Consider the following 15,722-nt stretch of genomic DNA (forward strand, 5'->3'; position numbering starts at 1 on the left):
TTTAAATCAAATGAAAATCTCCCAAACCACCACATGACCTTTAATTTTTACCCTGGTAGCCTCCAAAAACAGCATAGATCTGCAGGAGAGCTTAGGGTGAGGTAAAGACATCTGAATTTTTGGTGTTTCTGGCTCTTGTGCTGCTGTACAGGGCCAGCGGTGGGGTCTCGCCTGTCTGTGCCTCTCTCCCTTCCCGCTGGACGTCTGCTTTTTGGGACAGTAGCTGGCTCTTCTCCTGGAAGTGTTAGCGAGGTGCCCACATCCACTGGAGTTACTGCACAGTACTGTGGTACAAATATCCCATAAGAGAGACTTCACGTGAGCATTTCACCCAGGTGATGACAGGTCTGCACTTGTTTGGACTTCTCTGTATTAGTTTGTCTGCTTTGAAAGTCAAAATTCAGCTGAGAAACCTAAAGCATTTGCTTCTTTTGCTGGCTTCAGCCCTTTGAAAAGCTTTCTGTCCTCCTGTGCCGCTTGGCCTGCATCATCTTAGAAACGTGACGCAAGAGACCAAAGGCCAAGAACACTTAGTTTATAGCAAGAGCTTTTGGCCTCTGCTGATCTGCAAAACAAAAGACCAAAGGGACCTTAAAATCTCATCCAGGTCTCTCCCCAGCAGAGCACAGGGGTTCCTGAGCAACAAGCGTGCTTGCTTAGCATTGAGAGTAGGTTACCAATGCCAAGAGGTTAATGACTCGCATGGTATTATGTTGTGTTGAATAATGAGTAACATATGAAATGACACATGTTGTAATGACTCGCTACTTAAAGTACCAATCTACTTAAGACCCCTTTAAGCTCGAAGAGATCACAGAATAGCGATGTCTTGTTCAATAGGTGCTGCTTTATTTTATGCCTCCTGGTAGAGGAGATGTGCCATGCCTGAGAGCATACAAACAAAGCAAGTGGTGAATTGAGTAGGAAGGATTATTGGACTAGTTGTTTTGAATGCTCATTGGGCATTTATAGAGCACCAGCTAACATATTTGGGGCTTGTTGCTGTTGATTTGAGTTTTTTTAATCCTGATTATCACAGTTCCTATATTTGTAGGTTGGATTTAGGGAAGGAAAGAAAAGGGAGCTTTGCCTGCAGGATAGGATTATCAGAAGCTGGTCTGAGATCTTCTGTGGAAAACAAACTAATGCTGGAGCACAGGAGCAGCATAAAGTGTTCCATGGCTTTGTTGGTGATGGGAGGCAGTTTAATTAAATGGCAGCCTAAACCGTGATGTTAACCAATCTGTGACATAGTCTGGGCCCTTAGGGGTTTAGAACAATCAGTTTGCTTGTGTGCAGAATAAACTGTTGGTGCTACCATAAGAAATCTTAGTAATCTTATAGTAAAGTTTCAGACCTGTCAGATTGCCGTTTCCCTTTCTGACAGTTGCTTCTGCAGTCTACTTGTGTGCCTGGAAAGTTGGGACAAAAGTCTGACAAAACTTTACACTTGGCCCCAGATGTAAAGATGACTGGGGCAACTGAATAGCTCCAATTCCTAATAACTGCCCAGGTAGCTGCTGGGCCCAGCAGCTCTAAGGATTTGTCCCTCTGCAAATAAAAAACACTGTTCTCCAGTCACTTTAAGGATAGACTTCAAGTGGAGTAATATAAACTGTACAGTTGCATTCCAGGACTGTGGTGTTTTTGCTGTTTGTTTCTAAATACTCAAAGCCATAGTATTGTAGAGAAAGAAAAACTGCACACGTAAGCTCTTACGTTCAGGCCAGCCAAGACCACTGCTCAACTTTGCAAAACTGTGCACAAGGGCAGGGAATCTGGCCTGCATCTCATCGGAAATGTACTCTTGCTTGAATATCAAACAAACTCGTATGGATCCCTCCTTCTCCAAATCCAAAACAAATACAAGTTCTTTAAAAAGGAGAGAGATCTTTCTGCTCTTTTTTCCACTAGTAATGCAGGTCGTGAAATGATCATTATTTTTATGGGACTGCAAAGCCTATAGAAGTCAAAGCTATGTAATATACATTGCAGAGTGTTCTGCTAATCCCGTCCAACCGCAGTCGTGCCTGGCCCAGGGAAGAGGGTCTGGTAACTGGAAACCTGACACTGAAGGAATTCCAAACACAGTCCTCAAACTAAAAACAGCTCTCTCCACATGGCATGTGCTACATGAGAGCCAGGGATTGTATTCGTTTATGTTATCTGATTTTTTAGCCTTGCGTTGTTGATAAAAGAACAGGAGAAGAAAGCACCTCCACCAGCTCAGCCCATAAATAATCTGTGTGTGGTGTGTTTGAGGTTAGTATGACATTGCTAGACATCTGCCTTGTACCGAGAGGTACAAGCCTCTCTTGCAGACAGGAGCCACAGAGCACTTCCTTGCGCTGCAGATTCCTCCCAGCATTAAGATACCAAATTTGATTTCCTGTGGTTTTTTAAATGCAAAACCTATCATTGGCTATGGGAAGTATTGGTCTGAAACAGCAAAGGATATTTGTTACAGGAGTATATCACCTATTAAGATGTGGAGACAGACTTTAATGAAGCTCAGAGTCGTGCAGTTATTTTTTTTGTAACCTGCAGTATTTTTTTTTGTATTTTTTAATGAACATGGAATATTAAGCAACAGAATTTCTTATTGCCACAGACTACAAACAGCACAGCAATGTCTTTAATACTGTATCTGGAGAGAAAGGGGCAACGTGGTCTTTTCAGTCAGTTGTTTTTAGTGTACATCGAGAACAGCTTTATAAAGACACAGTAATGTATTTGATACTGTAAGATTGTTTATTTGCATAATTTAATTCTTACATCTGCTCCTTTTTTCTTTAAAAGTAGATCCTCCTGGCTGAGAACAAACAGCTTGCAATCACAATGCCTACAATAGAGTTCTTCAGTGAGAATCTGGACACAGATAGGACCTTGTTGCTTTCTCCTGTTCTTTAATCACAGCCTGAGCTGCCTGATGCCATCACCCGGAGTCTCTCTATGTCTTGCTTAGACATGAAAGAGATTGCAGCCAAATGTGGGCTTTCCATTTGCCACTTAGTCTGTGGCTGTCTTTGAAGTTTATTTCAAGAAGTACTCCCTGACAAAGTAAGAAGGCAGTTTTTCATGTGAGATTATATCCCTTGCAAAATATTCCTGCAGCAGCTAGAAGGAGGCAGTGATGTAAGAAGGGAGCATTCCCTTCCTTGCTTTTTACCAGGTACTAAGAATGTGACCTCTGTGATTCTCCCCATAGAACAGAGGCAAGAAAAACTCTTTTGTCATGATGAAATCCAAACCCCCAACATGATGGGGCACAGCATGAACAGCCAGATCGTCCTTTTGCTTTCCTTTGCTTTGAGATAACCCGAGCATGTGTCTTTGCAGCTTATGTTAAAGGTGACCTGCAAATGGGGGTTAACAATGAAACACAGTAAACCTGAAAGGAAATGTGCTTTTTTTTTCCTTTTTTTTTTTTTAACATTAGGTATTTAGGCCAGTGTGACAGGTACGCTCTACCCTGTGAGACTCTTGGCAACTGAAGAATCACTGAAATGGTGTCTTTTAAAAACAAAAAAATGGAACCATAGAAAGCAAAAACTGTTTTGGTTAGTTTTTTTGAAACGTACAGATACCCATTTGACTTCAGTGACTAAATATTATTTTGGGTAAAAGAAGCCCTTCTTATGTATTCTGAATCCTTCAGTTCTGTTTTAAATAATTCCAGAAGCTTTCAAAAATTCTGCAGCAAAGCCAGAATATATTAGGTCTTATATGCTTTGTGCTTGAAAGGTAAATAAAGCAGAGATAGAAAAACAAACTAAACTATTTCAGGCTTTACTTGTCATAGAGAAAAAAAAACATGTACTGCTAATTGAATGTCAATCGCCTGCTTTAACTGCTTTACAAACAGGTTACCTGCTTTACTTGGACAAAGCTCCTTTTTGCTCTTAAAGCTCAAAATTAATCGCAGTGCCTACCCAGTCAGTCATGTAGAAGATGAACCCATAGATCTGCTAACCAGCATGTGAAGCTATATGGCCAAACATGTCTGCAGCTATCTCTGCGTCATCTATGCTTCTGCTTCAGGGGAAGGTGAGATTTCTCTCCCTCATGATAAAACATTTTAAGGGGCACCTTGCATGTGACATTCTCGAGGGATGCATTTTCACACTACTCCACTAGCTTTGCCCTTTCTTGAAGCTGGTGCTTCTGCCTGCTTACCTTCCACTGCTTCCTCGGTCAGCAGCCTCTGCTGTTAGCTAGGCGATCACTGATGGATCTTCCACTGGAAGCCAGCAGAGCTGAACTGTCAGCAAAAACACTTTTTGAGCTCTGAGATCAGTTCCTTCCCAGGATGTTGTGTCAACTTCCCCACCTTCTGCCTGCCATTAATTTCACTGGGCCCACAGGTCAAACAACTGACCAAAAATCTGGAAAACAGCTGACGGTCAGAGCAGCTCCTACACAGCATGTCCTCTCAAAGGACACACTCCTGGCCTGGTCCTTTTGAGTGGCTGGACCTGCTTGACCCAATTTGTGGATTTTTGATCAGTCCCCTGGGTCACTGATTTTCCACTTGAGGTTATTGGTTTGACCCCCAAACCATGGGTCACTTGGGAGGTGTGATATGGCCCCATGAACTCTGAACTCATCAGGAGCCTACAAAAACAGCAACGAAGGGGAGAAGAATTTCATTAGGGCCTCCTCAGAGCTGGCAGTGTCTGCCGAGGGGAAAGGCAGGGGTTGTTTTGCTTCTTGCAGAAATAAGCATAGCAGCTACAAGGGGCTGCCAAGTAGAAAGGGCTTGGTTTGAGTTGTTACGGCAATTTCTTTAAGGGTAAACAACAGCATATACTTTTACACCATAAGCTATCAAGTGAAAATGCTGTTTTTCCAGAGGAACCCTGCTTTTGCTGCCTGGAACAGCCCCCAGTCTCCCAGACTTACTCCTAATGGTAACAGCATTTCTATAGTCAGAGCATGGCATCTAGAGATCATTTTTCTACCTCAGCAAGTTTGACTTTCTGAGGACTAACTTGAAGCACTTGGGGAGAAAAGGGCTGTTTTCTCCTGTATTCAAAGACGTGCCAAATGGAGCTTCATGTCAGAGACTCCCCAGGCTGGTCGTTTGCACTGTGAGCAGCTCCCTGAGAGCAGGCTTCACCGGGCAGGGCTAGTAGGTGAGGAGGAATTAATCCTGAGGAAATAAATCAGCTTCAGCATGCAGTGTTGGTCATAAAAGGGAAGCAAAGTGTCATTCTTTGTGGATTTGCATGCAAAACACCCACTGGATCATCAGGGGAAGTGAGCTGCAGAGGGTGGTACAGCCACGGGGATATTCTTCATGAAATTTCCCCTGGTCATGATGACTAGAGGCTGCCTTTTGGGCCGAGTTACCAGGGTTTACCCAGCTTTTGCTCATGAGAGAGTTCCAATACTCATTTATTAGATTCCTGATTATATTAATGCCGAGGCTGCCAAAAAAATTGGCACACCTTCCCATCCTCCTGGGGATTTCCTAAAGGATCCATGTGAAGTGGGTTCAAGCCTTGTCTCTCTGCACAACCTCTCCTCCAGCTGCTACTCCCCAGCTCTGAGGAAGACACTCAAGAACGATAGCAGCTCTGGGTATTTCCCAGATAAACTGGTTTGAAAGAGAGCAGCTTGCATATTTATGTAGTTTTTAAGAAAGATTTTGCCCCTCGTTCATGTTCCTCTGCAGTCTGCCTACACAGCAAGAGGTGGTATAACTGTAAGTGAACCGATGGTGGATTTCAGTTTTCTTGCTTAGGTAACAGCAATGAGGACTGTGTGGCACAAGCTCAAGATGCTTGGGTGCATGCCTGAGGTCTCTGGCACATCTTTGCTGCACAATTCTAGGTGAGAGCTGCCTGAATGTGCTGCCTCTGCACACACTTCCACCCAGAACTGGACTGCCTGAGCTTTCCTGGAAGCAGCCCTGCCGGGAGCCAAGCAGGCTGGCTGGATAGCAAAGCGCATCCCCCTCTTCCTGCTGCATCCAGACCCATCGTGTGAGCTGAGGGATGAGCTGTGCTGAAGGCTCGGGAGATGATGCTGGTGGCTCGGTCCTGTTCTCTGCAGTCATTTTGGTACCAATTAATCTTGATTTTGTTATTCTAGGGTCATTCAATTTTGTAGTTAGATCTCTGTCCAAAAGCTGCCTGGCTTCTTGGTGAATTCTGGATTTATGTCCAAGCTCAGTCCCATTTTAATGTGATCCACAAGAATTTGGTTGATTACAGCTGCTCATGAGAACATCTTTAAAATCTCATAACCAGGATCTCGAGTGTTACCCCTAATTAAAAGGTGATGGTTGTAGGTTTGACATTTGTTCTCATTGCTTTGCTGCTTGACACAAAGCAGTTCTTAACATTGCAGAAGCCCTTTTAGATTGGATGTGCGTTTTTGTGCACAGAAGCATTAAAAGCTGTGTGTGATGGGACTAACTAGTGAAAAAGTCTTGATAGAGAAATACATGGAGCAACTCTTCGGCCTGCTGTGGAAATAAGGCTTCGTTGCAAGGCGTAGGTGTGTGAGCAGAGATAGCAGTTGTCTCAACACATGCGGTTAGGAGTCCTTTCAGTATCTCAGAGGGTGGCTTCAGGCCCTTCAGCACTTTGTCTGGACTGTCTCACAAGGAGAGAGAGGGGGGAAAAAAAGCCAAGAGTGCCTGTCTTTTATAATGTTCTGTTTTTAAAGCAAAAAGTCTCTGGGGAGCATGGGGTCCTAAAAGTCCAGGGCCTGGAATTCTTCCTTTTGCTCTTTCCATTTTAAACAGGAAACATTTGCACTAAGTTATTCCAGGGGGAGAATTGTAGGTTCATTTCAAGGCAGATAATGTTTGTTCATTGCCTATGTCCATGATTTACCCCATGGGCTTAAACGAGTGCAGCAGAAAACCACATGTTTTGTTTTACTTCATGCAAAACAATTTCAATGGAGTCTGGGAGCCCAGATTAAGAAAGGGGAGGTGAGCTTGTAAAATCTCTGTGTGAACAAAAGAGAGGCATTGATGAATTGTGCACACCTGATCTGCTGTACCAGAACGATGACTTTTTTTAATAAATCTATGGAAAGGCTATTTAAACATTTGATGAGTTTAGTCCCAAACCCACAGAGCAGGTGTAATTGATTTATATTTTCGGCCCCTGTTTTGGGTCAAAGCCCTGCCTTCTTCCTTCAGCTCACACTTGGAGAGGAGCTTCCTGTGCAGTCAATGGGAGGTTTTGCCTAAGTGCAAAGGCATTTGCAATCAGACTGGCAAAAACTCCTAATTGAGTTGAACTTTTGTGGGTATTCTGGCGACATGTCTGTGAGAACAATTATTTTTGCCATTTCGAAAGTATCACAAGTTAAGCTGTACTAGGAAAAATACCAGTCCTTCATTAGTGCAAATCATGGAATTAAGATGCAGAAAGCTACAGAGAGGGCTCGGTGGCACATCCTCAGGGATGACATGTTCACATGTTGCTTTTCACGTGAACTAGAGCTTGTCAGATCCATACTGATGCAGATAAGTTACAGACAGGTTACAGAGCTGTTGTAACATCGAGCCTTCCAGATCACAGGAGTTTTTTTTTTTTGAAACCCCATTGGCAGCTTGCCCATTGCACACAGGTATAGTAGCCTGACATCCCTTGTGTTTCTTCCAGGAGTTCCAGTTTTTCCAACTGTAGTGTTTGGAAAGCTTTACGGTCTGACATGTTAGGAGAAAAAATAGTGGGAAATGGCTTGGAAAGCGTGAATATTTGTGCATGTAAAGCTTATGGGATTTGCAGACTTGCAGACCCAACTCATCTGTTTATCCTCAGGCCAGATAAGATTCAGTCAAACATGCATTGTTTAAAGGAGCTTTGTTTCCATTATGGCAAATGGATCACAGGAGGCTGAGTTTGGGAGCTGAAGGGCTCCAGTGCTCCCCCATTGTAAAAGGGCCGTGATGTGTGCTGGACCCTTCTTCCAGCGTCCTGGGTGTTGCAGACTTCTGTAGCTTGCAGGTGGGAGGGTTGTTATCCTTCAGAAGTTCTTTTGACTCATCTGGACAAGTCATGGTTGAGGTGGCATTTCCTTTCCCAAAGTACACATAGACTGTGAGCACAATAATGTGTCTCTAGGCTTGCAGACTGCCTTTTTATGTGCTTTATTGTGTTTTTCCTCCTCAGGCGTGGACCTGCAGAACCACTGGAATATTTAACAGGACCACGAGTAATATACAAAGAGAGAGATCTTCCCTACTACCAAGGAGGACAGCCCGCTGTCCACCCATCGAAGGGGAACTACATCCGCGCACCAGACACTAGAGTGGCAGAATTGAGGTACCCCCAGTACTACCCAGCCCAGCCCGTTGCAAACCAGCACAAAGGTCCGCTCCGGCAGGACGTGCCACCTTCCCCTCCTCAGCCCCACCGTGCACCAGCTTATAACGAAATTGTCCGACACCGTGGGACCAGTCCAGACCAGTACCAGTACAGGCAACAGGATCCCAGGCAGAAGAACCCCATGACAGCAGCTGTATAGCCACGCACTGGACTTGCCAGCACAGCCCGGGAGGACTTCTGTTGGACCTCGGCCTTTTAGAGTTGTTCCACGCGTGGCTGCCTGTAAGAGTGGCATTAGACCTGGAGTCGTTTGCACTGAGCTGGGCTCAGCAGAGGTGCTTTCTAACAGGCGAACTAAAGCCGCGGGAGGTACGATGTGTTTTGAGTACATGAGGTACCAGACAGTTGAGTATTTTTTAATTCCTTTTTTAAAATAGAAAGTGGCTGCTGGAAATGAAGCGCAACACTCATTACACCTCAGGGCTATTTACCGAACCTGGCTGCACCTATGCAGCACACAGCTGTCTGCGTAAGGGCAGCGGTGTCACCAGAGTTTACTTCAGAGCACTGTTGCAGAGCCTTTAAGTGAGAACACAGCTTGCAGTGCGGTCTTCTTGCGGAGCTGGGGATCTTGTGTAATCCATCAGCTGACCAGGGACCTCGTGGGGTTAGCCGCCACGTTCCAGGCTTGTTCAGATCAGCAGCTCTGCGTCTTAAGGATGCTGCATTCCCAGATTTGTAATCTGGCCTTTGTCTTCCTCTTTCTATTTGATGGTGGCAGCAGTTTATCTTGTAGCCTTCATTTTTTTTTGCAGTTTGCATAGCAAGATTCTCCTCTTGTTGCACCTGCTGCACTTGGAGTAAGGCAACAAGTTTTATGCACCATGCTTGAGCAGGCTTGCAGAGGACAAGGCAGTCGGCCATCTGAGAGGTGTGTGTCTGGGTGCATGTGCGTCTGTGAACACTTCTTAGTTACACAACGTGCACTCTTTACATATAAACCCCAGAGAGCAGATCCTCAGTTGTTCTCAGCAAGTGTCACTCTTGGGTTTTCAGTGGAGCTAGCCTGTAAGAAGTGGCTGCGGAGGTGACCGTGGGCGTGGAGTCCCTAACTCCCGTTAAGTTAACATATCAGGTGCTGCTTTGGCTCAGGCAGGACAGCTCAGTTCCCATCCCGCTGGCCAGGAAGACAGCCAAGTGCCTGCCAGTGGCGTGCGAGTCGATCGAGTGCCTACGCCCTGCCCTCGCCAGCCTGCTGCCACAGGAAGGCACCTGTCAGAGCGGGGCTGCCCGCAGCCTCCACAGAGAAGCTCAGCCTCAGGCGGTGCCACGTGCCAAACGACTCCAGTTCCTGCAGTCAGGGGCCAGCAGGGAGAGAGGCTTTTCACAGCGAGAGGTGAGGAAAAAAGCGAGGAAAGCAACAGGGAGAGCTTTGAAACCTTGGGGCCCTGGACGAAGAGGAGGGAATAGCTGTAAGCGGTGAGTTATTTGCAAGAGTACATGGGAAGAGAGGAGGTTGGAGGTGGGTGGGTGGGGAGCTGGGGGCACGAGATGCTGGGCTCCTGCCCGGCTCTTTGCCCCGTGCAGCCTGAGCTCGCTGTGCACCCAGCCTGCCAGGAGGCCAGAAATACATGACGGCAGCCACAGAGACATAGCTACCTGGCCCAGCAGGGCTGGGGGCCCTCAGAGGTTTATCTCAAGGATGTTGTTGCAGGGAAACCATGCAGTCTTGCCACCTAGCAATATGAAGTTGCCAAGTGCCCTTAATTCCTCAACTTCTGTCTTTTGGGAGTGTTATTAAATAGTTTGGGCTCTTCTCCTCGTCAGGGAGAGACTGTGACCTAAGCCAAGGATTAAGTGCAAGGATTTCTTTGATGTCTTTTTGACACCTTTGGTATGCAGCAGATTAAATCACATAGGTCACTTCTAGGTGTTAAATGTCACAGGAAGATCTATCCTGCCAGGAGTGTGCCCCTTTACTAGAAATCCCTGGGAAAAGGCCTCGTTAGAGTAAGAGATCCGTAAGGCGCACGGGGGGGCGGGTTTGTGTGCTGCTGCCTTCCAGGAGCCACAGCCGCAGCTCGTGGCCATGAGAGGGTGAGCATTTATCCCTGCCAGCCCGTTGCCTGTGTGCTGCCAGCGCCAGGAAGAGTTTGGGAGCATCTGCATCTGCCCTGCTGGCCCGTGGGCTCCTGCAGTTGCATTCACACCGACCTCTCCCCACCAGGCAGGCTGGAAGCAGGGGGAGAAGCAGCCTTGGGGTGGTGGGGAGGGGGTGTCTCCGTGACTCAGAGGCAGGGCTGGGCTCCCCGGGGCAGGGGCAGGCGAACTCGAGATCCAGTCAGGAGGAAGCATCGGTGGGAGGGAGAGGAATGCAACCGATCATGAAGCAAGTATGTTTGGTTCTTACTCCATTTCTTTCTGCCCTCTTCCCTAGAAATGTAGGAGGGAAAACCTCTGGAGGGAGAGGTTGGATGTAAAGCTGGGTGTCTCTCGGTACCCTCCATAAATAAGGCACATTCCCCAAGGAAACTCTGCCTTGTCGCATACGTGCTGTACGCAGCCTTGTACTCCTCTACAAGAGTTTTAGATGCTGTAGGATACTCAGCCAGGACTTGGCAGCCACAGGGTAGATGCTGGTGTTATGAAGCCCTGCTGAAAGTGAAGCGAAAACAAATTAAAATACTTTCCTTTCCCTGCTTGAAATATAACCCCTGATACATTTGATCCAGCTGTAAAGAAACTAATATGTTTGCGACAGTGGCTTTATCAAGCCAGGCCACAATTAAGAACAGCTCTGAATATAAGCTACTGCCTTTATAAATCACTCTCAACTAACCCTTCAGATGGCATCGCAGCACAGTGAGCAGAACTTATTTACGGTATTTCAAGAGCCAGGGCCAAATAAAATCTGGATGGAAACAGCTCCTGGGTTATTTATAGCCTTTGAAGGACCTGCACAATTGTCTCCCCGTAACCTGAATCTTCCCTTAACAGCTCCCCTTGACTGCCTCAGCTCCGCTCGGTTGAGGCGGTCAGATCAAACCAACAACTTCGGAGCTGTTAATCTTACCCAACAGGTTATTAAGCGATGCTTCGGCTGTTAGATCAGTACAGAGCTTCTTCCTTCCAAAAAAAACATAAAATAGCTACAAGCATAATATATGGATGCATCCTACAGGCGAGGAGCTAAGGAGGAAGAGCAGGCTGTCCTAGCTGGGGGAACAAGACCAAAAAGTATCGCAGAGCATCTCTTCGATCTCTCGTGCCATTGTTCTGAGAGAGAATTGCCATTTGCCGGTTTAATATCCGATAGAGGTATGGTATTTTCAAAAGTATGATGTGTAACTACAGTATATATAGTCAGCTTCTCTGCAGTGTAAAATGTATGATTTTAGCACCATATTGTGGAAAAATATGTACCGTGCAGAATTCACGAGGTGCTACAACTGACGGTTGAAAATACACACTTGCAAAAATCCAAAAGAGCCGTTAAGTAACAAGTTGTTCTTTTCCCCATATGTCCATATGTTTGGGAAAATTATGAGTCTGAAATGCTCTTGACACGTAATTGCCTCGCACTCCCTCATCCAAAATGTGCCAGTCCAGCAGCACAGCTCCTGACGTAGGGGGTGTGAAGGGAGGGCTGGGGCTTGCGGCAGGAGCGGCGTGCCATAAGTGTGCGTGTGAAGGGGAGTCAGGGCGAGGGGGAGAGGCACGCTCCTGCCTGAAGCTGGAAGCTTTGATTTCCTGAGCTGGTGCATGCAACCGGCAGCTCTGGCCCTGGCACGTGGCCAGCCGGGCCCAGCAGTTGAAAGATGAAGATATACGGGGAGAGCCTGTGGATTTTCTGAGTGACCACCCACTAGTGACCCGTGGTCTCGGCCTGGGAGCAGACATTACCACTGTGATATAATATAAGGCAGGAGTCTCTAGGCACCCCCTGACTGCATAAAGAAGTAGCAATTGTCCTTTGTGGGGAAAAAGAGGAACTAAGCATTTTAATTAAAAAAAAAAAAAAAAAAAAAAAAAAAAAGCTCCTGCCTTGAAGAATTGTGTGCAGCTCTGCATTCCGATTCACTCCAGCTTCCTGAACTAGAAATAGCTTCACATGCTGCCTAATCTTTTTACAGATGAATTGTGCTACCTCCTCCTCCCAGCCACCACAGGTTTGTTTATCAGGTTAGTGCTGTGAGTGAATCCCACCACGTGCTCTGCCAGGACTACATCCTGATGCTCTGCTCTGAGCAGGGGCTGCTTTGCACTTTCAAAAGGCCCTACACCTGTGCTCTCTGCTACTGTTGTTCTGCAGAGTCTCTAAGCCTTAAGTGCAAAGTTAGAAGCACTCTTTACTGTCTGAATTTAAAAACACACTTTTTTAGACACTTCTGTGTTATTTTGGCGGAGAGGAAGGTGTTTATGGTCCTGACAATACCCGTATGGTTAAGCAAAAGTGATTTCAGAATCATGTGTGATTGTTTTGCGGGAGAAATTCAACACACAATTTGAGAGTTTTTTTCTAGTACCACATCAAAGATTTTGATCTTTTGTTACATATGGCTATACAAATTTTACCTGTTTTATTTTGCAATAAAATAAAGGCTTTAAGACTATGTATGATTATGTATTTGCATATTGAGTCTTTCTCTTCTTTGTATCTGCAAAGTCATCCTCACCTCTGATGTGATTTGATGTTAGAAGACCGTGTGCGATCAGGCCGGATCAGAATTGGTAAGGTGACACCAACAGAACAAACCACAGCAGCCACGTGCTGACTGTAGAAAAAAAAATACAATCACCAAGCTTCACTTGATTCATCATTAAATCTGCATTGTCTTCAGTTGTAGAGAGACGGAGTCCTGATTTCATAGCCCTGAGAGGTGGAGAGAGAGAGAAAGAGAGAGAAGTCCCTTGCCAACTCAACGAATTCAGCTTAGGCAACTGCATGTTCATTGCTAGAGTTCCCCAGGCAGCTTCATCGCAACACCCAGCCCTTGCTGTCAGTGAGGAGTGAGCTGTTCTGCGGCCGTGTAGCCTGTACCAGGTCCAGCTAGCTGTGGCTGTATTTCAGCGAGATGGCTGCAGCACTATCTTCCCAGAGATTTAGGACTCCTTGAAAGTTTTACACAGGTACTTAACTTGAGGTACGTGGGTCATTTTGCTGAAGCTGATGGCACTACTTCTCATGCTCCAGATTATGCACAAGCATAAATCTTGGTAGGATCAGATCTATGGGTTGTAGAGCATACTGAGATTCAGGCAAGGGTGTTATGTTTATGTTAGATGATGTAATATTCAAATTAGTACATATTTAAGTGAAACGTCACTAGAATGGGGAGGAAAGAAAAGAATGTAGCATTTATGAGATGCAAATTTTGCTGTGAAGAAAACGAAAGAATAAAGAACAAAGTGGAGGGATAGAAAAGTACAGAAGGTTTACAACACAAGATATGGCTAAGTTAAAATGAAGGTGTGCTGCATTCCAAAACATTTTGAATGCAGATCTTGGCATTTATGGCAAAGACACTGTTCATGGGCAACTCTGGGTCCATTTTAGCCCATATTAAATTATAATTCATGTAGACACCAATTTTAAAAGTTATGGAGTCGTGATTTGCACTCATCGCTAAGAACTGGACAGATAAAACACCGATGCCTGAGTTTCTCAATCTGCTCAAGTTATACAAAGTGTCAAAAGATAAACTGAGAGTGTATTAAAAACTGAGAACTCAGTGATCAGAATTTCAGGAAGTGCTCCTTTGGGAGAGACGGGATTGCTCTGGGAATCAGATAGAAGTGATCAAGGAAAAGTGGAAAATGACGGAGAGGCAACTGGAGCAAAGGAGAAGGGATAAGAAATTAGAATACGGTGGAATGGGGGGCAGGGGAGAGGGTTGGGGAGAGGGAGCATGTGATGGAGAGGAGAGAGGATGGTCCCTGACGTGCAGTTCACATGCCAACAAGGAAAATGACACTTCCAATAATGACCATTGCTCCCCAGTTCCCGCTTGGGACACCAATCCACTAAGCCCAGCAGGTCAGGAACTGTTTGTAGCACAAAGCTGTCCCTGCCTCAGGGAAGAAACGGAGGGGCAAGAAGGAATTGTAAGGAAACCCATTAACCGGCCCAGGGAGAGAAAGACAACCTTTGCTGCCCCCTCTCCTATGTTACATCTTGCTACCCAACTCTCCAACCTGCCTCCCTTCACCTCTCTGGGTATCACTGCCACCACTGCATCCCCGTCCCTCACAGATTCCCCCCTCTTCTCAGATCCACCCTGAGCTCTCAAGTCCCCCCAGAGCAACGTTGACCTTCAAACACAACTTTTGCCTTCACTGCTGAGAAGCCTTGGGCCATCTGTGGCTGTAGGTAACCAACACCAAGAGTTTTCCTGGCACCCGAAAGCGATACAGAGTCGAAGCATGTGGCCTCGGGAACAGGCGTTCCCGTGCAGCATGGGCTGGGGCTGAGCCACCGTTACAGACAGGGACAAATTGCGGTCACTTTTGAATCAGCTGCTTCGTGGGTATAGATTGCAAGAAAGACACGGATTTTTATCTCCACGGTCGTTTTGCTTGTCTAGAGTGAGCCTTTGACGTGTACGAAAGCTGTTCTATTGCTGGCCTGGCGCAAAATTGCTGAACCGGTTTCAGGGGCCAAAAAGGTGATTGTAGTCTTTAAAAACAGAATTAATTCTCCAAACGTTCCCAAAATATGCCTGACAAACTAACCCAAGACAGACGAGTTGGCTGTGCTCACAGAAAAAAAAAAAAAAAAAAACTCAGTTCAGAGGAAACAGCCCTGCTTCGCTTTTCCAGAAGAATATCTGCATCTGAAAGAAAATAATTTATTGGGAAATATGTACAGTAGAGTAAAATTGCAAAATAAGATATTCAATGGGGATTCTATATAAAACCATGCCCTTTGCCTCCAGCAGGTAATGAATAAAAATGATATAAAGAAGCAATGAACTTTCAATGTTTTATATTTAAAATACATTTTGTGAGGAAAACAATGTGCCATAGAAACAGGACTGAAAGGTTCTCCAAGATAATGCCAGCAACTGCAAGATGTTAGCAGCATTGTCGTGTAAGTTTCAAGGTGTGGGTTTTTAATTTTCTCTTATGAATCACAGAAGCAGTCGTGAAAGCTATCATTAAAATTCATTACAAGAAAAGTAAACTTACATTATAACCAACCCATTCTTCTCCAAATTCTGGGTACTGGTTAGGAAGCACTGTCTGCTTCTCTGCCAAAACCTTACCTACGCAATGAGATTTAATCTCTAGGCTCTGTTAAATCTGAGTTTTCATACATCACATCCTTCAATCCAGAGTACAAAAAAATAAAAAAATAAAGAAACCAATATTGCTAATCTAAATTGCAGCCTAGATTTTCAAACCAGCAAGCTATGATTTTAAGAGGCT

General features: G+C 45.4%; 1 protein-coding gene across 6 annotated transcripts in view; it reads left to right on the forward strand.

The window, feature by feature from the left end:
• PARD3B (par-3 family cell polarity regulator beta) overlaps positions 1 to 12,918 on the forward strand; it is a 399,577-nt gene extending 386,659 nt beyond the window's left edge. For 5 of the 6 annotated variants that reach the window (XM_068685930.1, XM_068685929.1, XM_068685927.1 and 2 more), the window contains one exon: positions 8,139 to 12,918. In XM_068685930.1, the coding sequence (XP_068542031.1) occupies positions 8,139 to 8,493 (355 nt within the window). In that variant the 3' untranslated portion in view covers positions 8,494 to 12,918. The remainder of the gene's footprint in view (positions 1 to 8,138) is intronic. The other variant, XM_068685931.1, reaches the window with a different exon arrangement.
• The last annotated feature ends 2,804 nt before the right edge of the window (positions 12,919 to 15,722 follow it).

Source organism: Anas acuta, chromosome 6 (assembly GCF_963932015.1).
Source record: "Anas acuta chromosome 6, bAnaAcu1.1, whole genome shotgun sequence".
Taxonomy (NCBI): domain Eukaryota; kingdom Metazoa; phylum Chordata; class Aves; order Anseriformes; family Anatidae; genus Anas; species Anas acuta.